The sequence below is a fragment of the Podarcis filfolensis genome (assembly GCF_964270895.1).
Source record: "Podarcis filfolensis genome assembly, chromosome: 7".
NCBI lineage: Eukaryota > Metazoa > Chordata > Lepidosauria > Squamata > Lacertidae > Podarcis > Podarcis filfolensis.
In genome coordinates, this window is record NC_139603.1 from 28,147,871 (window position 1) to 28,174,669 (window position 26,799).

At 44.8% G+C, this 26,799-nt stretch overlaps 1 protein-coding gene and 1 long non-coding RNA gene across 4 annotated transcripts in view; both read right to left on the reverse strand.

Moving 5' to 3' along the window:
* Positions 1 to 26,799, reverse strand: part of F13A1 (coagulation factor XIII A chain) — a 217,369-nt gene that overhangs the window by 158,284 nt on the left and 32,286 nt on the right. For all 3 annotated transcript variants that reach the window (XR_014550598.1, XR_014550599.1, XM_083623854.1), the window contains exons 6-11: positions 19,941 to 20,048; positions 13,416 to 13,590; positions 8,806 to 8,944; positions 4,086 to 4,189; positions 1,893 to 1,981; positions 283 to 436 (exon numbers count right to left, since the gene is read on the reverse strand). Coding sequence is in view for 1 of the 3 variants with exons in the window: in XM_083623854.1 (XP_083479980.1) it covers positions 283 to 436; positions 1,893 to 1,981; positions 4,086 to 4,189; positions 8,806 to 8,944; positions 13,416 to 13,590; positions 19,941 to 20,048 (769 nt within the window). In the remaining 2 variants the exon portion in view is untranslated. The remainder of the gene's footprint in view (positions 1 to 282; positions 437 to 1,892; positions 1,982 to 4,085; positions 4,190 to 8,805; positions 8,945 to 13,415; positions 13,591 to 19,940; positions 20,049 to 26,799) is intronic.
* On the reverse strand, positions 13,601 to 17,327 carry LOC310767274. Its single transcript, XR_014550828.1, has 3 exons — positions 17,191 to 17,327; positions 15,932 to 16,821; positions 13,601 to 15,891 (listed from the first exon to the last, which is right to left on the reverse strand). It is a non-coding gene; the product is annotated as an uncharacterized lncRNA (long non-coding RNA).

Here is a 26,799-nt window from a genome sequence, read left to right on the forward strand (position 1 = left end):
GCTTTCTGGTTCAGATTAATCAGATGAACTCGTTAGTTGAAGAGTTTCCTTGTTTATTTGCTCTTGTCAAAAGAGGAGCTCAAGGGCTGCATGAACACCCATAAGACTTGCTCATATCCCAGTTTATTAAGCTGTGGTGCTATTGTCCAAATGTAATCATTGGGGAAAGTTGCTTTGAATGGACAATAGGTGGCGGGGGTGGGGGAAGTTGCTTTGTGGATCTGTGGACTGATAGAAATGAAACTTCATTCAGGTAATTAGTGAGTTTTGCTGTGAAATTACCTTCTTTGAATTTGTAGAGCTCAGTAATGTCCCTCACTTTATCCCCGCCCTCTTCTTTGGTCACGATTAATTTCCCAATTTGGGTCTTGTCAACATGTTGAACCACCTTAGTTCCATTTTTCATTGCTTTTGAGTATACAACATCACTGTTCACCTAAAAATGAAGCAAAGGCAGAGCGTGAAGCCATTTGCTGGCTATCTCATGAGTCAGTTGATCATTAATTCCCAAGCTATGGGCCATTAAAGAACAACAACTGTGCTACAAGAAATAGATTAATTACAAATGTATAAAGACTTCCATGAGCCCAAAGCATAAATTTGCGGGGAAGGCTGCCTGATGGGTCACTTCATGAATCACTTCTATGATCTTGCCTCCATCTTGCTTTCTCCCCTTATTTCCATTCACATTTTCACTTTCTCATGCTGCTTCACTTCATTACTTTCCCCCACTCCAGCCATCATGCCTTCTGCTCATCTAGCATGCCACAAGGAAACTTCCTGTTCCATGTGAGCTAATTCAGTCTTTTCTCATCCTTCAAATCCTTTTCAATAACCCTTCTTTTACTAAGCTCTGGCTAACCAATTATAGCCTTTCATTTTCTGCTGCCAAGCTTCTCTTGTCCTCTATGAGGTCTTCTCCACCTCTCTGTTCTTTGCGCTGACTATCTTGATAAAGGCTATTAAATGCCATTGCCCGGTAAGGGCATTAAGATCAAGATGGTTAGTCTTTCCATGGCCTAATGATCATCAGTTGGTGATGATGCAGAGGCAAACTTTTTCATTGGTGGCATGCGTGTTATGGAACATACAGTGGCGGAGCTTCATGTTCCAGCACCTGGGGGCGGAGAGCAGGCATGGGCGGGGCTGGTGCGCACCCTGGGGGCGTGGTGTCCTGCCCACAGGGGTGTGGCCCACATCCTGGGGGCGTGTCCTGTGTCCTGGGGGTATGGCGCCCAGCACGGGTGAGGGGGCAGCTGCAATGGCACCCCACTGGGATTGCGCTGCTCGGGGCGGTGTGCTCCCCCCGCACTCTTCTTCCTCCGCCACATACTCCCTGGTGAAATCCAAGAGGTTTCATCTGTATTGGCATTCTGCCGTCTTTTATAGATTCACCTGCTTACACAGACATTCCCATGATTTCTCAATGTGAGTTGCCTGTGTTAACTGTGGTGTTGCTTTACAGTGGTACCTCGGGTTACAAACTTACTTCATTTCAGAGGTCCGTTCTTAACCTGAGGTGCGCTTTCGCTAATGGGGCCTCCTGCTGCCACCGCGCCACCAGTGCACGATTTCCGTTCTCATCCTGGGGCAAAGTTCTCAACCCGAGGTACTACTTCCGGATTAGCGGAGTTTGTAACCCTAAGTGCTTGTAACCCGAAGCATTTGTAACCCGAGGTACCACTGAAATGGGATTGTTTTATTGCAGATGTTTATATTATCATGTTAGTTTTAGTGTAGTAGGCTTTTATACTTTGTAAACCGCTTAGAAGCCTATTTTGGCATTAAGTGATCTATAAATAACACCCAAACATAATTGAAGTGGATAGCTTAACTTGAATTTACATCATGTTTCTCACTAAGACCATGTAAAGAAGAATACGGATGCATACCTCTGCAAAAACAAAAGGTGAATCAAACTGGAAGCAGACATGGCCATGCTTAATGGCTTGAACAGAAGCTGGACCACACCGATACATGCCTGAATGTGGAGAACCAAAAGGGGAAACATGTATTGAGTCTCCTGCTGTGCCACCTGAACCCTTCCACTCCTGCTTGCAAAATTACTTCTGATGTCAGATCTTTCCATACTTTCTGCCCTGAACAGCTGCCAGCCAGAGACCATTACGAAAAGCCAAGTTACCAAAAGATTATATAATGCAACTTTGCGTCTCCTAGCCAAAAAAATAATAAAACCCTCTTTAGATAAAATAAAACCCTCCAAGTCCTCTTGGAATAATCTCAAACTGATCATCCCAAAATGCACAGAAGCCCAAAGCATTATTTTTTTTAAAAAGTAGTTGTTGCTGTTAACAATAGTTAATACATTGCCACAGAATTTGCTGTGCCCTTTACGATCACCAGCACAGAAGGAGCTAGGGATGTTTCCCAGGATCAAGCGTATAATTTACGGCTTTCCCATATGCTCCCTAATGAATGCTGTCAGACTGGGGCAGGTTGAAGCAGATACTGTATGTTTTGATGGCAAGCACTGGGTGCTCAGAAACTGTGACTCTGGTCTCTGAACTGCCTGGGCCAAATGTTTACAGTGCAACCAGTATTCCACTACTAAGTCATGAAAACAGATCAGGGCTTTCTATTTCAGGAGCGTACCTCTGAATACTGGCAACTGGGGACAAACAATATAGGAAGGCTATAACGTTTTTGTCTTTCTTGTGGCCTTCCCAGAGGCATTTGGGTGGTCACTGTTAAAGAATGCTGGACTCCGTGGACCTTTGGTCTATTTCGGCAGCATTTGTCTTAGGTTGCTTTTCTTAGGAACTCACTTGACAAATCTCCTATTCTGAAATGGATGATACTGTATTACCAATTATCCCTGCTGACAGTGAAGGTGGGAGTTATTTTGGAGTCCAAATGGTCTAATTGTCTAACCATTAGTGGCCAGCCAGTCTTGATTCTTCGACCAAAATGCTCCTGAGATTTAAAAGATTTGATTCCAGTATAATCCAGATAGTCTAGTCCAGACAACTACAATTCCCATCATCCCTGACCATTGGTTCTGTTAGTTGGGGATGATGGGAGTTGTAGTCCCAAAACATCTGGAGGGCCAAGTTTGGGGATGCCTGGTCTAGTCCTCTGTCTCATCTCTGAAGTTGCTCTTAATGTTTCTCTGGCTTTCTTGAATATAGATGCTACTCAATCTGCTGCTGTCATACTAGCGATATATACAAAGATGAAATCTCTTCAAAAAGGCCATTCAGTAATTCCTCTTTTATACCTTCATAGAGAGTTATATAAACCACACTGGCTATTGTGTTCCATGGAATTGTATTGTTAGGATGTTGGAGGGTATGCCCTTCACCCTGCCTAGCTAAGGGTCATTCCATCGCCCTTTAAGAACTCTTAACAACTTTTGTGGTAACTAGTCAACCTTTCTCTGAAAGGCGAAAAAGAGAAACTCTATCCCTTCCAAGCCTATTTTCCTTAGCACGTGAAATGGAAATGTCCCATCATATTTCTACGTTTGAATCAGATATTGGTTGGGGTTTTTTCATTCCTACCATCATGCAGTGTGGCAAAGGGACTGGGCAGCACTGTGGTCTAAACCAGTGTTCCCCAACCTTGGGCCTCCAGCTGTTTTTGGAGTACAACTCCCATCATCCCTTGCTAGCAAGACCAGTGGTCAAGGATGATGGGAATTGTAGTCCAAAAACAGCTGGAGGCCCAAGGTTGGGGAACACTGGTCTAAACCACTGAGCCTCTTGGACTTGCCGATCAGAAAGTCGGTGGTTCAAATCCCCACAACGAAGTGAGCTCTCATTTCTCTGTTCAGCTCCAGCCAACCTAGCAGTTCAAAAGCATACTAGTGCAAGTAGATAAATAGGTACTGCTGTGGTGGGAAGGTAAACAGCGTTTCCATGCGCTCTGGCTTCCGTCACAGTGTTCTGTTGTGCCAGAAGCAGTTTAGTCATGCCGGCCACATGACCTGGAAAGCTGTCTGAGGACAAACGCTGGCTCCCTCAGCCTGAAAGCGAGATGAGCACCACAACCCAATAGTTGCCTCTGACTGGACCAGGGGGCCTTTACCTTTACCTTGCTGTGTGGCAGGGAAGAAATATGCCTACCATCACTGTTTTCTTGAGGGGTGCTGTCCACAGCTTGCCAGCCTCCAAAACCTACAGGGAGGTCTGGTCTGGTCATCCAAGCCTCATTCCAGCAATGGTAGTTCCTTTAGAGAAGAAAAGAATAACATTCACATATTAAACAGTACCAAACCTAAGGGGCATCTTTATTATGGCTGTTCCATTAATGGACATTTAATGGAAATAACTGAATCCTAGAACTGGCTGGCTAGTTCTAAATAATGCATAAACTCAGTGGCCAGACTTAAAGCACCCTGCACACAGTCTGCTTTCTCTGACAGGCACAGCTATTGCTTGCACACTCGGCAGCTGCTAGAGGGAGGGGCACCAGTTGGTAATCCACTACTTGAATGAGATTCTGGAGCTGACCTCCATGCAACTGCTAATAAAAAATAGGCCCTATAAATTGAGTATTGAAAGCCTTTCTTTGGAGCAGTCACCAGCAAGAGCAGCTGGGCCTAGGAACTTTCAGAGCTGAGAGTGGCTGCCCTGTGTGGTGAGCTAGCTCAGAACACCTTCTCAGCAGTGACATACAGTGGCACCTCAGGTTACATATGCTTCAGGTTACAGACTCCGCTAACCCAGAAATAGTACCTCGGGTTAAAAACTTTGCTTCAGGATGAGAACAGAAATCATGCTCTGGCGGTGCAGCGGCAGCAGGAGGCCCCATTAGCTAAAGTGGTGCTTCAGGTTAAGAACAGTTTCAGGTTAAGAATGGACCTCTGGAATGAATTAAGTACTTAACCCGAGGTACCACTGTATACCGTAGATTACGGCGTATTAGGCGACTGGGTGTATAAGATGACCCCCAACTTTTGCTGTTAAATTATAGTTTGGCCGCCCGCCAAGTGCCGCCAGGGGCACAGCGCACACCCCTCCGCTGCCTCTGCCCGTCGCAGCAGCAGCAACAGCCCGAGGCAAGGCGTTTGGTGGGTTGAACTCCCTCCCTCCCTCCTGGCTCCCTCCCTCCGGGAATCCGGCGGTCCCCATGGTGGCAGGGAGGGTGAGCCCCGGCCGAAGCCGCGCACCACCTCGCTGCTTCGGGAGGCGGCATGGGATGGAGGTGGGGGTGGCTTTTACCATCCTTCTGCCCGTTGCCGTTCCAAGCCAGCCGCTGCCACCTGTCACAACCATACCCGGCGTATAAGACGACCCCCGACTTTGGAGAAGATTTTCCGGGGTTCAAAAGTCATCTAATACGCTGGAATCTATGGTATGCAAGTCTCCTGTCTGGCCGCACAAATCTAGTTAGGTTCCTGGGGCCTCCTGGACAGGAAGGGCTGCAAAGGACTTCGGCTGGGATTGTGCCCAACTAACAGGCTCGTCCCTTGGCCCTGGCCTCCTCACATTCTGGCTTCTCAGCTCGGCCTTGACAGAAACACCACAGGGCCATCATCCCATCTGAAATCTGTCCAGGATATTTCAAACTTTCATAAACAAACAAAAAAAACCAAAATATAGCCATGCCATTTTCATTCTACTGGTTCAATAAGGCTCCAGAAAGAGTGCAAATAAGGGAGAACAGGCCTCTCAGAAGACACTTTTCAGACAAGCTTCAGGAGATTTGAGGAGGGAGGGGAATACAGCAATTTCCTTAAAAAAAATAAAAATTACCCGCTCCCTCCCAGTAGATGAAAAGCATAATTACATAACCCTGGCCATTGTCTCAGATACTCAATGCAATAATATTAGCAATAATGTCTTAGGAAAATATAAGGATCGTTAAGCTCAGCCAGTTTCATTGATAATGGCTGAGGGAAAGAGGGGCGAGTAGTTTGCATTGGTGTGAATCTGAGGCTTGCTTTAATGAGACATTTCAAAGTGGAAATGAAAGCTGGGGAAAACTTGTCAGTTAGGTGAGTTAATGAAGCAGGATGGGATGGGTGTGTGTGTGGGAATTATTCCAGGAAAGTGATGCACACTGCCTGAATTTTTGACACTGCTGGGAATGCTGTGATGTTATAATAAATAATAATATTTTTTTATTTATACCCTGCCCTTCCCGGTTCTGGGCTCAGGGTGGCTACCAACAAATTTAAAACACTTAAGTGTAATGCAACATAGAAGCAGCATACATTTTCCTGAAGCAGGATATGTTTAAAATGGTTTTAAATATTCTAAATTCGGCTTTGAATGAAAAAAGGACCACATTAATATCACATCAAAATTAGGATACAAAACAATTTAGGGTACAGCTTCCACTGAGTGGTACAAATGAAGAGAAAAGACATAGAGGAGGAATAGAAAGAACTATAGGTTAAATTAATGTATGACCCAGGAGGTTGTGCACATCATGTAGCAATAAATATACCATGGAGAGAGAAGATTAAAGGGGGAGTTCAAAAATGTAATCAAGTTCCCAAAAGGAAGCAAGATTTAAACCACTCCGGAGCTTACCCGCAATTGTTATAGATCTGCAAAGCTCCACTTACTTTAATTTTGAATTAGGTTTTAGAGAATCGCTGGACAATGAATGACTCCATGAAATGAAAAGTATATGAAAGCATTAGATATATATAGGGGAGGAGCGAGATCAAAGCATTCCCTTACAGCCTAGAACAGCCTGTCTCAAGCTCCGGTTCCCAGATGTTGTTCGAATTTTTCTTTCCCGAACATTGACCATGTTGGCTGGGGATACTGGGGTGGGTGTGTTGTCGTCTAACAATATTTGGGGGCCCAAGAGTGGGGGAGGCTTGCTTGATGCTACATGGGACAGTTCCACTGCCGAAGCTAAGAAGGTCTGACCCTGAAACTTGCCTACATGGGGGGTGAGGTGGACTACCAGAGAAAGAACTATGTGTAAGCTGCACCTTGGAGGAAGACTGGGTTATAGGCATAATCCAAAGTAAGTACAGTGGTACCTTGGGTTAAGTACTTAATTCGTTCCGGAGGGCCGTACTTAACCTGAAACTGTTCTTAACCTGAAGCACCACTTTAGCTAATGGGGCCTCCTGCTGCTGCGCTGCTGACGTGCCGCCGGAGCCCGATTTCTGTTCTTATCCTGGAGCAAAGTTCTTAACTTGAAGCACTATTTCTGGGTTAGCGGAGTATGTAACCTGAAGCATATGTAACCTGAAGCGTATGTAACCTGAGGTACCACTGTAAATAAAATAATTTTAGAAACAGGTGCCCTGGAAAGCACAGTGCAGCAGATGTTTACTGCAAAATGTCCTTTTTGGTGGTGGCACCCCAGACTTGATTTTATTTCAACGCTAGGTAAATACCACTTCTAGTTTTCCTAGTTCTTTTCATCCATTCTCATTTTCTCCTTTCCAGTTGTTTTTATGCTTCTTTCGTATATTTTGTGATTGATCTGCTCTGTTGCAATGTGGTTATAGGACAGTATATCAATACACATAAATCATAAAGAAAAGTTAATTTCTGTTGCAACTAGGGTGGATAAGTAACTGCACTATATTTCTGTGCTCACTTGTATGCACATACTTCTATCCCACCCTCTTGGAAAGTAGAATTAGTTTTGAGTTATGAGATCAATCAATAGTATACTACATCATTTTTGATATCGACTTTATGCTCCCTGTGGGTTGTGCCCACTTTCCGCCACTCTGGTTACAGTATAGCCAAAGGGTCAGTATGTACATCCTCCATAACGAAGATACACACACACACACACACACACACACACACACACACACAAAGAATAATACCAATGGAAAGTTTATAAGGCCCTTGATTGGGGTTTGAAATGCAAAATCTGGAACTGTCTCAATTTTATGGAAATTATAAGCAACAATATAAGAACAGAGTCTTTGTCTAATAGTGATGTGAATTATCTGAGCACTTTTGCACGGTTTCCCTAGGGATTTCCATGGGGATGGCGGCGATCCCCAAGGATGTGCTCTAAGGGGAGCTGGCACCAGGCCCATTGGCAGACCAACTCTGTGGTTCAAAGAAGTCTGCAAGGCTGGCAGCTTCAACCTTGCCATGTGCCTGGACTGCAGTGCCTGGAGACAAACAGCCAAGTATTGTAACCATAGCAGGGACCAGAGATGGAATGACCACTGGGAGCAGTGCAGAGAGAACAAACACCATGGTGCACCTGTAGAAGCAAAACTGAACACCTTCATCTGCCCCAGCTGCAACAAAACCTGTCTCTCCTATGTCAGTCTCTACAGTCACAGCAGGTGCTGCAACCTTCCAACAGCTTGACCTCACCTCCAAAGGCGTACTCCTCCATTACCAACCAGAGATTGCAGGCAACAATGCAATCATGCAACAATGATACAGGGAAGCATCTTACATTTTTATATGCAGAAGGTTGGGCTCCCCCTGCACAATTCTATGCATATCTACGAGAAGTAAGTCCTACTGAGTTCAATGTGGTGCATTCTCTGGGAAGCAGTTACAGAATCACACCCTCAGTGACCTATATGTTGCTAATACTATGGCCTTCAACAGTGATTTTTTTCTTTAAAAATGTTAAGGGGTACTCTCATTTTCCTACTCATATTGAAATACTGCCCGTCAATGCGGCCAAACTTAGATTCACAAAATGTTTAGGGGTATGCGTACCCCTGTGTACCCCTAGGGGGGGAACACACTGGTCTTTAATATTGCACCCTCCCTGTGTTCCTATAAAATAGTAGCGTTCAATTCAGGAGAGAAGGGAAGTATTGGTTAGTCTCATTACATTTTTAACATTTCAGAGTCAACACAACCTCCATTGCTCCAGATACCTTACCAGATTGAATCTTTTGTGAGTCTGGAATCCACCTTTCCATCTTCATCAACAAAGACATCCAGCTGCAGATTGGCATCGTTATCGTGGGCTGAGGAATAGTTGGTGACAACCCTGGCAGGAATTCCTATGCACCTCAAAACTATTAGAAGAGGAGATTATTTTTCAAGAAAAATGTTCAAGTCAATGCAGTGGTGTTTGCAGGAGACTAAACAGATATAACTCTTTGAGGGTTACTGAGAGTATTGTAGGAAGGACAATCTATCAATAAACTATGGAAACTAAGTTTTTTTTGGTTGTTTTTTAGGGTGGTCATAAAAGATCTAAGAAACATAGCTGGCAAATTAATTGTCAGAATAGTGAATGCTGACAAACTAGAACTGGCCACTGACCTGCATTCATAACCCTCCCAAGACCACCCCCCATGGGCCACTTTGACAGGTGGACATCATGACCCAACTGTCAATCACCTGACACCCCAGAACATGAGATGACTCTACTCCAATGGGAAGAATCCTCCAAAAGGAAGACTCTAAATGCACCCCCAATTCTTCCTTTCTTCCTTCGCATCCTCAGGAGGAAGACTTGAGGGTGTGCTTAGAGTGTGATCCTGATTCCTTCCTTTGCAGCCAAAAGTTGCCACCTTTTCAATTTCATCCTTTTTTCATTTCCATTGAAATGTAAAGACTTCACCTGCAGCCTTCACAAAGGCTAAGGAAGTACAGAAGCAGAGTTTTTATATGTACGTAACGACATTAATTGTACTTCTCCACAGAATTTGTACATTATCTCTACAGATGCATGGATTTTAAATATATTTAAATATATATGGTACTCATTTCATTGATGTGTATATTGATATTGGTAGTTTAATCTTGCTGAGACTTGGATCTGTTTTTTGCATTTTTATTAACACACAGGTTTATTGTTGCACATTGTTTTTAAATTTATTGTTGTACATTGTTTTAATTGTTTGTTTTTCTTCTGTGACTGTACCCCCAAGTGTGTTTTATAAGCTGGTCTCGGACCGTAATAAATTATCTATCTATCTGACACACAGGTCTCTTATTGCTTGTTACACACATTTGTATGGTACATTATTATAGGTTGAATTTTTCATTACACGTTCATCTTAATATCAGTTTATTATTCAAGTGAAGAGCCACTGCCAGTTGACAATACTGAGCTAGGTGGACCAGTCTAATGCAGCTTCTTACGTAGAAGAAGCCACATCGGGGGCCCCTAAAGACCTAATAAGACCCGAGGTCTCATTTTTGACACTCCTGCAGTACGTATTTCATATTCTATAGCCCTAAGGTGGCTGCAGTGTTTCATGCAGAAGAGTAATGTTTCTAGTGCATTCATTTTAATGGTTTGATGACAAATTGCCTGGATTCCTCCAATGCCATATGCACCTATTGATTAAGCTTAATTCGAATGCCCTCCCAGACTTCGAGTGTGCAAGCCATCAAGGCTCATTGGAAATAATTCAGCTGACAATTTCAAGATTAATGGCTCTGCTCCTTCTTTTTCAGAATGTTTTAGCATTTTTAACAGATGACTGTCCCAAAATATTCAATATGGTAACCTTGGGAAGCTGAATCGTTGCACCCATACAGCATTAGAAACCCTAAATAGCTGGAAATTAAATTCTGTGCATATTAAACACAGAGTGTGTGTTTTAAAAGATGAATGTGATTGCCATAGGATGTGGTTTTATTGGTGGAAACTTTTCCTAGAGTTCTGTTAAAATGGAATTGTAATTAATTATTGTGATTTTTATTTTATATGTGATTGTAAATGCTGTTGGGGTTGGGCTTTTTTTAATGCAAACCATTTAGAGCTTTGGGAAAGCAAATGCCTGAAATAAATGCAAAAGTTTCAGCTCAAATTCATGGGCCTCTCGGAGAGTTTTTGATGGGGTTTATGTGTGATCATTCACAACTATTGATTCTCACAAACAGTGGTGGCTGCTGGTGCCCATTGAAACCAGCAGGGCAGAAAGCAGGAGGCCCACAGTAGGTGGAGCCAGAGTCACAGAGGCAACAAAGTCTATGTGTCAAGGCTGCCCAAGGTCCCAGCTCACAAAGGACCAACGCTGCTTTCTTATTAAATACAAAGTCTTTATTGAAGTTCAGTTTCACTTCCAGAGCCGCAGCGCGCAGCCCCACGTCTCAACTGTCAGACCGCTGATGACCCTTCTGAATCTCCTCCCCCTGTACACCAATTTAAGACCCTCGCCTTGCTCCACCTTTTCCGCTGCTCCTTCCTCCTCTGGGTCCGCCTGCCCGCCGGGGTCTCGCCCTTCCTAGCCTCTCCTGACGCTGATTCCCCTGAGCCTTCTCCCTCCCTCCGGCGGGCTTTAGGAGCTGGTTCCCCATCCGGGTCTCCTGCTGTTCCGCGCGCCTGCACATTTGAACTTGGCGCGCACGCCCAGCCAGCAGTTTTCCTCCTAACCGTTTCACTGCTGCTGTCACTGCTTCCCCCTTCGGGTGGGCTAGCTGCAACTGACCTCCCCTCCATTCCCCCACTCTCTGATGGAGGCGTGGTCAGCCCTGACTTACTCTCCCTCCCCTCCGGAGGAGACGCTGGCCCTGACACATGTGACTCTTCCCCCCCACTACGCTCTGGTGGGGAAAACGGTCCTGATCCTCCACTGCTGCTTTGGGGTTCCCCTCTGGCTCCTTGTTTCTGGTGCGTCCCCCCTGGGACCCCCCTTGCCCTGACCATCGGAGCCCCCTTCTGGGAATCTTCTGATTCGCTGGAGAAGCTCATGGAATCTCTCGGGCCACTGTCATACTCCCCTACGCTGCCCTCGGATTCTTCCCCTTCGCTCTCCAATTCCTCTCTCCCCAGTGCTCCTGCTCCTGATTCCCTGACACTATGTTTGCCCAGCTACTCCCACTGAGTTCTACATAGGCTAAGGGAGGAAGAAGCTTGCAGATAGTGCTAACCCCTGGGCTGTTCATAAGTAAGAAGGCAGGCAGATTGGGGCTGGTCGGGCAGTGCCCCATTTGTCCTAATGGATCAGACTCCACTGCCTTAATACAGTCCTTCTTTTGGATATATATCAAAGTATTTTACTTATCCGTTCTTGCCTTTCTGAGCCCCTGTAGCAAGGGAACCTGGGAGTAGCAAGTAGAGCATGCTTTCTGTAAATTGTGTTAGAGATGTACCGAGTTCAGAGCGTTCAAATGTTAATTTCCTTGCAGACATGTGGTGCTTTTTCGGAACATGGCTCAAGGTTTACTTTAATATGTCCTTACAGCATTTGCGTAAAATCCACTCTCACCACATTCTTAATAAAGATTCATAAAGGCGTCTCCCATGGAATGAAAGTGGATGCGGATAAATTGGATGTTTCTTAATGCGTAGCTGTTCTTTATATCTGGCGATATCTATTTATATTGGCATGACTACGAAGGGAAAGATAGGTTTTGCTCTGGAGTTCTGCCAGCTGCGACAGAAACAGGATGTTTGTTACAGTTTGCGTCTCTTCTACATATGGCAATATATGTTTAAACAAGGATGTACATTCCAACATCTTCCATTTTCAAAAAACAAAACACCACCACAGGCTAATGTCTTGGCTATTTATCACTTGGCTAAGTGCTTTGCAACAACAGTACCAAAAGTGCCCAGCTGCTGCTGTCTGCATTTCAGCAACATAATGTTTCCTTTCATTTGAGAGAGTTAGTGGATGGGAATATTGGTTTATTTGCTTTCAGCATGTATATCCCACTGTTCACCACAAAGTCGCAGGTCATCACTCCTTGTAAGGCAGGGTCACCTCAAAAACCACATTGCAGAGCTGGAAAAGGTTTGGAAAAGGGCAACGAAAATGTTCAAGGGGATGGCCTCGGCCCAGTATACCTGAAGGAGAATCTCCACCCCCATCATTCAGCCCTGAAACTGAGGTCTAGCTTCGAGGGCCTTCTGGCGGTTCCCTCATTCCAAGAAGTGAGGTTACAGGGAACCAGGCAGAGGGCCTTCTCGGTTGTGGCGCCAGCCCTGTGGAACGCCCTCCCCTCAGATGTCAAGGAAATAAACAACTATCTGACTTTTAGAAGACACCTGAAGGCAGCCCTGTTTAGGGAAGTTTTTAATGTTTGATGCTTTATCATGTTTTTAATATTCTGTTGGGAGCCGCCCAGAGAGGCTGGGGAAACCTAGCCAGATGAGTGTGGTATAAATATATTATTATTATTATTATTATTATTATTATTATTATTATTATTATTATTATTGAATGACTCCCCTATGACTGCAGCATTTGCCATTTTTAGTTTACAGAAAAGGCACATAAGAGGTGCTATGATAGAAGTTTATAAAATTATTTATGTCTTGGAGAAAGTTGTATGTATGTGTAAACAAGCCATAAATAATAAAGACACCACAGTGTCCACTGTTGCCCATTCTGAGGAAACCAAGCCCTTGGTAAGCGCCTGGAGCCCTTGGAGATTGGGGTGGCGTGCAACAAGATTATTGTTATTCGGTGCAAGCATCAATGCAATCTCAGAAGGGTATTGGAAGGGCTCTGGTTCATTCCAACGTGAAAAAGAAACAGTGTCCATGCCACAAAAGATTCATTGCATATTTTATCTCATACTTACAAGTGTTGAAGACTCCGGCAAAGACCCAGCACTGACCATACCGCACCGGTTCTTTAGAACTATGATATTCCAACAGAATTTCTACACTTCCAGTCCAAGAGGAGGGTGGCACTCCGTATTCATAAACGCTGTTCCAGGAGCCATACACCACACCATCATCATCTTTAGAATTGATCTGGAGGGAGAACAAGCCAGTGAGAGGCCCACCAGACGGGTGCTTTATTGAGAGTGCATTCTGCACCATGTTCCTGACACAGTAAAAGGTGCGTTTATTCTTCTCTATTAGTTGCTCTGCAATGCTTCCCTAGCCCTGCCACAATATTGCTGTCTGGAAGAGCTACAGTGCAACAAAAGCAGGATAAAACAAATTAATAAACCAGCACATTTGTGGTAGAACAAGTTTTGCGATTTCGGGAGGTAGTTACAAGATATGTACTGCTTGGAAGCAAAGCAATGGGCAGCACTACTGCAGGCACAAACAATATTGAAAACAGGATCACGTCTGACTGCCCTGATAGCATCATGAGCACAATCATCCACAAAAGGTATATCTGGAGGGGTCCTAAATTCACACAGAAAAAAAAAATTCTTTAGGATTTGAATCTGAGTCACAATCCACACAGAAGAACCCCAGTTTATGCATTAACTACCACTCGTGCATAGTTATGTTTGGCTGCAATTCCCCACACAAACAACAGTTCTGGAGGTGGGGAGTCAAGGCTGTGTATTGCGGGGGTGGGAGGAGGGTGCCCCTTAAGAATGCATTCTTACAGGCAGGATTATGTGAGAATGCATTCTCACATAATGGGATGATCCACAATGCATCATTCATAAACAGCCTTTACACAAAGCTGTCATGGACTTTGAAGAAGAGAAGAGTTTGGATTTGATATCCCGCTTTATCACTACCCGAAGGAGTCTCAAAGCGGCTAACAATCTCCTTTCCCTTCCTCCCCCACAACAAACACTCTGTGAGGTGAGTGGGGCTGAGAGACTTCAGAGAAGTGTGACTAGCCCAAGGTCACCCAGCAGCTGCATGTGGAGGAGCGGAGACACGAACCCGGTTCACCAGATTACAAGTCTACCGCTCTTAACCACTACACCATACTGGTTCTCTTTGAAGACGCTTGAACTCAGGACGAGAGGGAGAAACGTTCAAAGAGAAAGACATGTTTGGCAAACCCTCACCATGATCAACTCCCGCCTGGAAACCAATGTCCTCACTGCAGATGGATGTGTGGCTCCAGAATTGGCCTCTACAGTCACTTACGGACTCACTGTTAAGACAATCTTACTTGGCTATGAGTGATCGCCAAAGAAGAGAAAGATACATAATGTGATTCTATCCTCAGATCACCTCCACTGCTCATTGGGTGAATGCCAGGCCTACATCAGGCTATATTTACACATGTACAAGTTGTTCTAAGATCTGTATGAATGAGGAAAGCTAAAAAAGGACTTTCTTCTGGTCACTAATGGCAAATTTGAAGGAATGGTCTGATTTGAGTGAGCTGATGTGGGGAAGCTGGGGATCTAGTAGTGACCATTCTTTGGGAGGGTACATGCTCCTGAAAAATTGGAGAGTATGAGGTTAGTGTGCCTTCAAAGTGCAAGCTTTCAAACACACCCAAAACCCCTCAGCAACACCAAAATGGTTGTATGATTCAGCTCCAAACTTATTAGCATTTAGTGGGAAACGGAACGTGTCCCAGAAAGCTTTTGACCTGTTTTGCAAGAAAAAGAATAGAAAACTTCTGTTTGACTCCCTTGCAATTCCAATGGTTTTGATATAATTTATCCTGAGTAAGCGGTGTGTGTGTGTGTGTGTGTGTGTGTGTGTGTGTGGAAATAGGCTGTCTACCGTGTGCCCATCATGAGAACAAGAAAGATTTTGCTTGTCTAACTTTGCTCGGGGTAAGGCTGTATGGAGTGAGAGTTTTGCTGACTAATGACTAAATGGATAGCTATTAGTGAGCAATACATTTCCTTCCAGCAATTTGAACCAAATCAGTGGAGGCTATGCGGAAAAGCTCCTTTTGCTCTGTACCTTGTAATTATGTTAATACCGAGTCGCTACATTCTTGCCAAATAAATCACGACTCTCATTGAAAAGCTTTTGGCTGGATTAAGTACTGGTTTCTAATTAGAAAATCGACTTCCTGTGAACCCTGAGATAAGCATTCAGCAGCAGACCTAAAGGGGTTTCAGGGCGAGACCCTGAGCGGCCGTCGCCAGGAAATAAAAAGGCATTCGGCAGGCAGGATGGTAGTATCATTCCACTTTCCAAACCAGGGGAAAACCAACACACTGTGCCTGCCAAAAGGCAAATTTGGCAGACAAATTTGTGGCCCTGCAGATGTAGCCGGACTACAGCTCCCATCATCCCTCACTGTTGGCCATCCTGGTGGGGGCTGGTGGGAGTTGGGGTTCATCAACAAGTGAGCCAGAGGCTCCCCATCCTTGGACTAGCAAGGGGCTACAGAAACAACAACAGCAACAACAACAACAACAGCAACAACAACAACAACTGTATCCTGCCCATCTGATTGGGTTGCCCCTGCCACTCTGGGTGGCTTCGAACAAACATAAAAGCACAATAAGCAAATGGATAGCTCCATTGGTTAGAGCATGGCGCTGATAACACCAAGGTTGCAGGTTTGATTCCCGTACAGGACAGCTGCATATTCCTGCATTGCAGGGAGCTGGACGAGATGACCCTCAGGGTCGCTTCCAACTATGTGATTCTATGAATAAAACATCAAACATTAAGAACTTCCCCATACAGGGTTGACTTCAGGTGCCTTCTTAAAGTTGTATAGTTATTTATGTCCTTGACATCTGGCGGGAGGGCGTTCCTCTGCCTGGTTCCCTGCAACTTGCAGAAAACCCCCCACAAACCACCACTCACGCCTGGAATAATAATTAAAAGCCTTCCAAATTAAACACCAAATCGTCTACACCTTAGAATGCAAAAAATTAATATTTAGCACTTGTATGGTGTTTCCATGTGTTCAAAGGGTTTTGCATAGCCCATCCTTAAAACAACCCTGTAAGGTTAAGTCTGTACAGTGGTACCTCAGGTTAAGAACTTAATTCGTTCTGGAGGTCCGTTCCTAATCTGAAACTGTTCTTAACCTGAGGTACCACTTTAGCTAATGGGGCCTCCCGCTGCCGCCACACGATTTCTGTTCTCATCCTGAAGCAAAGTTCTTAACCTGAGGTACTATTGCTGGGTTAGTGGAGTCTGTAACCTGAAGTGTCTGTAACCCGAGGTACCACTGTATTATTATCCCCTTAGAATCCACTTATTATATTGCAGACTGAGAGAGAGAATGGCTTGCTTAAAGCCAGCCTAGTGTGCTCATGGCAGAGGTAGAGTGGCCATGTTATTTACAGATTAACAGTCCTCTAGTTGAAGGGAAGGGACATGGGTGGTGCTGTGGGTTAAACCACAGAGCCTAGGACTTGCCGATCAGAAGGTCGGCGGTTCGAATCCCCGCAATGGGGTGAGCTCCCGTTGCTCTGTCCCAGCTCCTGCCACCCTAGCAGTTTGAAAGCACGTCAAAGTGCAAGTAGATAAATAGGTACCGCTCCGGCGGGAAGGTAAACGGCATTTCCGTGCGCTGCTCTGGTTCGCCAGAAGCGGCTTAGTCATGCTGGCCACATGACCCGGAAGCTGTACGCCGGCTCCCTCGGCCAATAAAGCGAGATGAGCGCTACAACCCCAGATTCAGCCACGACTGGACCTAATGGTCAGGGGTCCCTTTACCTTTACCTTTAGTTGAAGGGATGTTCATAGAATCATAGAGTTGGAAGGGACCCAAGGATCATCTAGTCCAACCCCCTGCAATGCAGGAATCTCAGCTAAAGCATCTGTGACAGATGGCCATCCAACCTCTGATTAAAAATCTCCAAGGAAGGAGAGTGATAAAGAAGCAGAAGAGGAGAGCAGGGACTTTGACACAGGTCATCTGGGGAACCACAACAGCGAGACGTATTGTATTTCTACTTAAATCACAGAGATTCCCCCACAAAAATTCTGCATATATACATACAAATTATCGTATGCTGTCAGGGAACTGACATCGGAGCCAGGAGTGGAGGCAAGGCTCCCAAGCGATGCCGGAGAAGGGCCCAGCAGGGAGAGAGGGGACTCATCGGCTGGGGAAGGAAATCAGCGTAACACCAGGGATAAAGGGGGGCGGATGGGGGAATCGGAGAGGGGGCTCCAGGACTCTTCGCCGGAGACCAGCGGGGAGAGCACGGGTCCTCCGCTACCCATACCCACCCTGCGCAGAAGACTTCCGTGCAAGGAAGGTAGGCGTAGACTTGGCGTCAAAGAACTTATTTGCTGGAAGAAGTTCAAGAAACGCCCACTGACGGATTCTGCTAGCGACTGAAACAGCCACGAAGTGAAGGGCTGTCCAGCCAGAAAAGGTTTAACCAGGCAACCTAGCCAAGAGTGGCGGCAACTTACGCACGAGCAACCCCATATAACCATTACATATGCAAATCTGTCTTCTTTCACCCTTTCTTTTGGTGATGCACAAGCAGCCTACATATAGGCAAGAATCAATCCGAGAACCTCTTGATTGATAGCTCAGTCTCTTACACTTACTTGGAACACTTACTTGGAAGTAAACACCACTGAATGGAATGAGACTTACTTCTAAGTAGACATGATTAGGGTTGTAGTCTCTGTTGCTAGACTTTTTGGGGAACCTAACCCACTTTTATTTTATTTTTTGAGACCCTATTATTTTAGACAGAACTGGATCTACCATGATCCAGGGTGACGCAGCTTGCCTCAGGGTGTAGATTTGAGAGGTGCTGATAAAAGGCATTACAGTATCAATTACCTAATTTATCTAAAACGAGCTAGGAGACAGTCCAAAGCTGTGGGTGAGCAAAATTTGGTTTTTTATTTTTTATTATCAGCGGGGATGCTATTTGAATTGTCTGCCTCAAGCTCCAAAGCATTTCAGGCTATTTCTGATTTTTACCAGGACACACTACCTCCCCGTTCCCTTCCCCTCTTTTTCTTTTTTTAAAAGTCTAATTATCACTGTAGTCCTAATTTTAAAGAAAAGTCGATAAATTTCCTCTAGGCCAAAACAGTGAGACATTAATGAAAGGGGAAAATCACTGCGCTGCATTCCAAAACTGCACTGCTGTCATGATCCTGGTGGCTTGAATTTACGGAATGCACTTCTCTCTAGCCTGTATCAAAATGTGTGGCATAGTCAGAGGTGTAGTGGTCTGAGATTGCGACACAATGTCATGCCTGTGGCATAGTGTGTGACGTCATGCACACAAAGTCCCTATGTGGCGTCAGGAGATCGGGAGGAGCCAGGAGGCAAAGCTGAACATGGTGGCACCATAGCTTCAATGGCCAGTGGCTTCTCCTCCTGCTGCTGCCGCCACGGGCTGGGGGCTACTTCCCCCTCTTCTCCATGGCAGGAGGAGGAAGAGGAGAAGGAACCGGTCACTTAAGTCACACCACATTCAGCCCTGTGCTTGGCCCTGATTCTTTTGAACACGGGGGACCCACTCCCCCCAAAAAATATTGGGAGGCCCGTTGGGAGTTGGCACCCCTGGCTCCTAGGTTGACTCGGGAGAAGACACCAAGGAGAAATTGTTCTGTATGCTCCAAATCTAAGCACTGAGGAACACTGAAAACACAAGGGGCTTTAGTTTCAAGAAAATAGTGTGCAGCTTCTGCTACATGGACTATGATATCGGAGCACTCCCAAGCATTTGGCCAGGCACATGCACAGAAAATAGTAAATCTAGCTGAAATGCATGGAGATCTGCATTGATTATTATTATTATTTTGTAAGCCACCTATATTTGCCACTACACAACTGAGTACAACCACCAAAAATGAAATACTGGGCATTGACACCCTCATGTGTCAGTTCGCTGCCTTTCAGCAGGGCTGGATTTAGGTTTGAGGAGGCCCTAAGCTACTGAAGATGATGGGGCCCTTTATATGTCCAGCTGTCCTTTGTCAACAACAAATTGCCACTGTTTTTTTGTGTTGAATATATGCTATATGGTAATTTATGGACCTAATAGGTATGTATCTAAAGTCATTTGCACATAACAAATAGGAGCCTACACAACACAAAACACTGTTGCTGTATGTAGGTTTTTGTTTTATTTGTTTTTTATCTTATGTTTTGGAAATGTACATCCTTTTTTTCCCCTTTAAATTTTTTGGGCACCCCCCAAGAGAGTGGGGCCCTAAGCTGTAGCTTGTTTAGCTTATACGTAAATCCAGCACTCCACAATCTGTTGCTCTAGCCCAGCTGTAGAGCCAGCCCTGGTGCTTTAAAACTGAAGTGTGTGTGTGTATGTGTGTGTGTGTGTGTGTGTGTGTGTGTGAGAGAGAGAGAGAGAGAGAGAGAGAGAGAGAGAGCGCGAGCAATTGAGATTGATGGGGGCATATTGACCTAAGCCAAGTAACAAGCAAATGGTTCATTAAACTCCACACATTGCATCCACTATATGTTCATTACGTACCACTGCAGAGCCAACGCGACTGATTTTGACCGGATTCCCTCGGCCTGAGAGATCCAGCTGTGCTCTGTCCATCAGGTATAGGCATGCATCCAAAACACCTTCTTCAAACTAAATAAAAGGGAGGAAAAAAGAAAGAAACAGAGAATAGATTCAGTGCTCATTCTAGAAAACAAACGGGAAACAAATGCTCTTTGCTTCGAAAGAGGGAGTACAATTCTTTTTTCAATTCCATGTAGGAAACACCAATTTTCCTATATACGAATTGTAACTTCAGCTGTGCCACTTCAGATCAAAACACCAGAAGATGTTTGATATAAATCTTTACACAAATAACAAACAATCCTTAGCCATTGAAACCTCGCCTCTCTGTGGCTTGAGGCACCTTACAATGATAATATAAAACCATAAAACTGCAATAAAAATTATCATTAAGCACCCCCCCATTAATATACTACAAAACCAACATATCTCAGCAGCAGTAGTACAAAGCTTTAATTAAAAATTTCAGCAGCCAAAGGCCTTTCTGAAAAAGAGAGGGTGCAAGCTCTCCAAAAACTAGAAAGATGAAGATAATGGCTAGCCATCATGAAGTCTACGTACTACTTCCACGATTAGAAGCAAGCTGCCTCCGAATACCAGTTCGCTGTCACTTCCTGTGTTGTACATAACATGGAGCAGAGTCCAATTTGCCGCTCACAAGTGGTAGAGTTCACATGGGGAGAGACATGTATTGTAGAGGTGAAAATATATAAAAATTAAAGTGGGTGGGATTGTCCAGCTTAGACTTAAAGGTGGCTCCAGAGTATGTCACTGCTTTAAGCCATGGTTGCCACTGGTGCATGACAAGACAGGCATAGTGCTGCAGTTCAAAGGTGGCTTATGCAAGTCAGCTGCACATCAGACCCATGCAAACTCGCAAGGGCAGATTCTGGCTGTTTTACACAAGAGTCACACACGGAGAATGCCCTTTCGGCCTCTTTCCTATAGGTAGTTGTTCTGTTGAATAAGGTCAGACCACACTTGGGGAGCCAGTGTCGTGTAGTGCTTAAGAGCAGTAGACTCGTAATCTGGTGAACCAGGTTCGCGTCTCCGCTCCTCCCCATGCGGCTGCTGGGTGACCTTGGGCTAGTCACACTTCTTTGAAGTCTCTCAGCCCAACTCACCTCACAGCGTGTTTGTTGTGGGGGAGGAAGGGAAAGGAGATTGTTAGCTGCTTTGAGACTCCATTGGGTAGTGATAAAGCGGGATATCAAATCCAAACTCTTCTTCTTCTCTTCTTCTGGAGTTCCGTTACCAGTTCTGGGCACCACAGTTTAAGATGGATTTTGACAAGCTGGAATGTGTGCAGAGGAGGGCAACCAAGTTGATGAAGGGTCTGGAAACCAAGCCTTTTGAGGAGCGGTTGAGGGAGCTGGGTATATTTAGCCTGGGAAAGAGAAGGCTGAGAGGAGATATGATAGCCATCTTCAACTATCTCAAGGACTGTCACATGGAAGAGGGAGCGAGCTTATTTTATCCTACCTCTGAAGGGTAGAACTTGAACCAATGGCTTCAAGTTACAAGAAAGAAGATCAGGAAAACCTTTCTGACTTTAAGAGCTGTTCAAAGTGAAACAGACTCTCTCAGAAGGTAGAAGCTTCCTTGGAAGTTTTTAAGATGAGGCTGGATGGCCATCTGTCATGAATGCTTTAGTTGAGATTCCTGCATTGTAGGGGGTAGGACTAGATGACCCTCGGGACCCCTCTACATTTCTATGATTCTAAGGAGCCCTTCCAGATGCCCTTTCTATTGTGCATTTGTGATGATTTGTGCTCATGATACTATCAGGGCAATTATACACAATCCTGCTTTCAATACTGTTGCACTGGCAAAAGTTTCAGGCCAGACATACTGCTTTGTCACCAATCAGTACATGACTCCCTAACTTCCTTCTGAAATCCTGTAGCTTTTTAAACCACAAATGTTTCACAAGCGTGCCCTGCTTTTGCGCCCTTCCAAATGGCAATAATGTGGCAACACCGGGGAAGCGTTTCAGAACAATGAACAAAGCGGAACGATGCGTGAATCCGCCGTGAATGCAAAATTATTGCATCAGTGGCATGTTGCAGAATACACCTGCGGCAACTCAAAGCAGCAGCAGCCATTTTGAACTAAGATGGTAGCCTCCAGAAGTGTGGTTATTTATGTCAAATATTCAAATGCAATATCATGTTCCAGTATTCAGCTTCTGGATAACTTTAAAATACATCGGGTGGTGGGTGGTGGAATAGCACTGGTTAGCCCTAGCTCAAATTAAATCTATTCTAAACTCTCTCTACTGCCACTCCAAATATAGTTTGCCACTAGTTGTACTTCTGATTATTGACGGGCCTAGCAAGCCTTGCAAAGAGAGACCAGCAAGTGGCCTGAAACTGTCTTCGAGAATGAACTCTAATAAAGGAGTCTAAATTCTGGGATCCAATGACAACAAGGACAGGAATAAATAGGGGGCAGAAGTGCCTAAATAGAGCAGAATTCATTATGAAAGAGCCTGCCCTGTGATACAGTCCAATTTGCTCAGAAGAAATTGCATAGCAACCAAAAAATGACACTGTCCCTTGGAAAACAATTGCCGAGATGGTGGCAAAGGCACATGAATTCAATTATGAGCCTCTCTAAGCGGTGGTAAACAAATGAGCAGATTATATTTTTGTTGCAAGCTGGACCATCGCAATTGTTGAAGCTTTTCTTTATGCGTTCGGGTTTGCCTCTGTTTCTTTTCTTTTTTTTAACAAAAAAAATGCTAGTTGGTTAAAAATAGCAACAATAAATTGATTGCATCACTGATTAGTTAACATACCGACATGGCGATGAACTATCTAATGCAATTGCTTCCAGGTTGGACATGACACATTTATCATCATTCATCTCCTTGGCTCTGTTACCTATAATTGCATTACTTTTCTCTCTCTCTTTTGGAATGGAACAGAAGCTCATTACTAAATAATGAGTTATAATCCTATAGTGTGAAACAGGGTTCGCGGTGGAGGTCAACACTTTCCCAAAGGAGATGCTTCCAGCAACAATATCATCTCCAAAAAGCCGAATGTTTATTCTAGGAATTGGCCCATAAATCTCAATGGTGTACAAGAGTTCATTGGTGTAAACAATCCTGGAGTAAGAAAAATGCTTTGGTAGCAGCTCTTGAAAAATGGTCCTTTCACAACTGGGGATGTGGATCCATTTTTGAGCTCACCATACTTGCCACATGCTTCATCAAATAAAAGTTTTTGTTTATCTCTGTGCTGTTGGTTGAGGCAGTCCTTAGTCTGCCCCACTTTCATCAGAGTCTAAGCGAGGCAGATTTCGTTAACATCAAGTCATTCCTGCTGTCAGTAATGCAAGGTCGGTGAATAAAGTACAGACTTTGCACCAAAACTATTGCCACCAGGGGTTAATAATGCTCTCCCAGTTGGATGTGGGTGGCGCTGTAGTCTAAACCACTGAGCCTTTTGGGCTTGCTGATCAGAAGGTCGGCGGTTCGAATCCCCATGATGGGATGAGCTCCTGTTGCTCTGTCCCAGCTCCTGCCAACCTAGCAGTTCAAAAGCATGCCAGTGCAAGTAGATAAATAGGTACCGCTGCAGTGGGAAGGTAAACAGCATTTCTGTGCGCTCTGGTTTCCATCACGGTGTTCCGTTGTGCCAGAAGCGGTTTAGTCCTGCTGGCCACATGACCCAGAAAAGCTGTCTGTGGGCAAATGCTGGCTCCCTTGGCCTGAAAGTGAGATGAGCGCCACAACCCCATAGTCGCCTTTGACTGGACTTAACCGCCCAGGGGTCCTTTACCTTTCTTTCTTTTAATGCTACACAAAGAACTTCATTTTGATCACATAAGTGTAAGAAGGACTTTTCATTTCAAGCAACCAGTGATCCATCATAACTACATCAATATCTGGCAGTGCCCAATATCGAAATGGCAGGTGCCCTTTACATTCCTTGATGCAGCTACAGCTTCTCCTGGTTATTCCTCCCCATATTCCATTGACTATCTATCAGAACTCTGCAGCACTGGCCAAACTCCAAGGGTGATAACCGTAAGAAATTATACCCAAAATATAATTCCGCACATTGTGCAGTACCAAGCTTGAGTTTGCCTCTGAGTGTACCCTCAGCAGGTATAGCAATCCCCTGGCAATAGGAAGTACTAAGATTAGACCTTCATCATTGTTAGATTGTTACCTGGTCAAGGCCTATTAGGAAAAGGCTGCCTGGCCCACTAAAATGCTCTGCCCATGGAGACTTACAGAAACTAATGGATGTTGGGCATATAGAGGAGATACCAGCAGCAAATATGTTTATGCTTCAGAGGCATTTTGGAATGAATGATCGACTGGAGCAAGAAACATTGTCAACCCCTGCTTGCCCGCTTTCCTTGCTGCCATCTCAAATGACCTTAGCCACCCAGTATGGAGAGGAGATAAGAGCTCACTTGGGGCACAAGGCAAATCTGCCCATGTATGTCAAGAGCCCATTTTGAAGCCTAGAAGGCGACAGCAATGTTGGTAAAGGGGAAAACATTCTTCTCTGCCACAACTGCATCTGTAGGGTTGTGTTCCAGAGGCTGTTCCAAGCAATTTTCAGTTTTCCACTGAAAATGGGCATTTGCTGGCGAGTGAGACATGAGTTGCTTGTTGAGATAACTTTTGAAGATGGTGAAGATGTTCAGATCCAGTCTGATTTGTTTGTGACAAAGCGTAGACCAGAACAGTCAGAAGCAGCCACTTTTTTCAATCACTAGGATCGCTTCAGCCTGGGTGCTTTCTCTCAAGAATGCTGACTGGTTGACTAGGGTTGTGAAGGTGATGCCCGTTTCAAATAGTCTATCTTGGCTAGTTAAGACCAACTGAGAGGAGCTTGAGACTTGCTGGTTAAAATAGCAAACATCTCACTTTGGAAGGGACCCTCCTGACAAAACCATTCCTAGACTTGTTTCAGGTCTTCACTTTTAAGGAAACACAGAATAGGGAGAAAGATTAATATAATAACTGGATAACACATCACTTCTGGGTCCATTTCAGTCTGACTTCCACCTTTAGCAACTTTCACAGATTACTTGCGTCTGGAAGTTGACAAGGCATTCTCCCTTCTCAATGATTTTGGATGTCTCAGTGGCAGCAGTTCACTAAATTTTGTTGGCCTGGCTTGAACAGCCTGCGGGGATGTCAAATCTAACTGTCGAGTGATTCCTTTCCCCCCAGAATGAACTCAGTGGTCATCACTGGTGATCCCAGCTCAGCCCTCTAGCAGTTGACTTATTGTGTCCCACATGGCTTGATATTTATCACTGATGCCTTTTAACATCTATCACCCATAGGAAGCTACTGACAAAAACCATCCAGAGCTTTGCTGGTGGGTGTCATAAATTAGACAATACGCTTTCCCTCGAGTTCCATATTTCATTAATGAAGCATCCAATACCAGTTTTCTCAGTATTAAACCACTGTCTTGAGGCTGTGGTTGAATAGATGAGCTCTTAAAACAGGATGAAATTGAATCTGGACGTGGTGGAGATACTGCTGGTAGGAAATCCTAATAATGTGAAGGGCTGGCAGAATGCTACCTGCAATTGGCCAGTAGGTCACAGGGCTACTTGAGATCAATCCTCCCATTGCCTTATCTAGCCAGATGACCCACTCTTACAACATCTGCCTTTCCAGCCCCTTCGCCTGTCTCCTGAAAATTAAGGCTGCCTACACCTCTCCCATCTCCTATTGGCTTGAAAGAAGCACCAGTGGGAAGAAAGAGGAATGCAAAGATTGAGGCAAGAGTAAGACAGCTGCCTCTGTGTCCTGATTTGGCTCTTCTGTTTGTTCACGCCAGGTAAGAGGGTACCCATTCGGCCCAGAAGCAGAAGGGGAAGAGAGAAAGGGAGCTGTGTGTTTGTGAATGAGAAGAATGAGTGAGAGCAAAGAGCACATGTGCTCTGATTCAAACCATATCTGCAAATGGAGAGGGGAAATGTCCATTGGGGGTGTGGTTTGCATTCAAATGGTTGGAACGCACCTGCATCTGCTAATGGACTTTAAGGAGGCCTTTGATGTCATTTGCCCACCAACGAGCTGAATCATAGAATCACAGAATTGTAGAGTTGGAAGGGACCCTGACGATCATCTAGTCCAACCCCCTGCAATGCAGGAATATGCAGCTGTCCCATATGGGGATTGAACCTGCAACCTTGGCGTTATCAGCACCATGCTCTAACCAACCAGGATGGATACTAGCATAATAAAGTTGTCGCCTGATGTGATAATAATATCAAGTGATGGACAGGTGGGCAATCCCCCTTTAAGAAGAAAAAAGAGGTGTGCACACACAAACCGATACCTCAGGTTTCTGGAACTTTTGGAGAGTGGGAAGTAGGGGGACAGGACACACAGTGTCAATAATCTCATCAAGCACTGCCCACTAGGGTGGATGCAAAGCATCAAGCTAGCTTTGGGAAGCATAAAACTGAAAGCACTCATATGTGGATCAAAGCGTACAGAAGCGCATATGGAAGAATCAACGTACAGTGGTACCTCGGGTTAAGAACTTAATTTGTTCCGGAGGTCCGTTCTTAACCTGAAGCTGTTCTTAACCTGAGGTACCACTTTAGCTAATGGGGCCTCCCGCTGCCACCGCCGCACGATTTCTGTTCTCACCCTGAAGATTGCAGAATGCACAAAAAAGTATACATTTCCTACAAAAGAGACACAAAACTTTTGATTCCTGATAACCCGAGGTACTATTTCTGGGTTAGCGGAGTCTGTAACCTGAAGCATCTGTAACCCGAGGTACCACTGTATATTATCTACCTGCCTGTCCTATCCTTATGCATC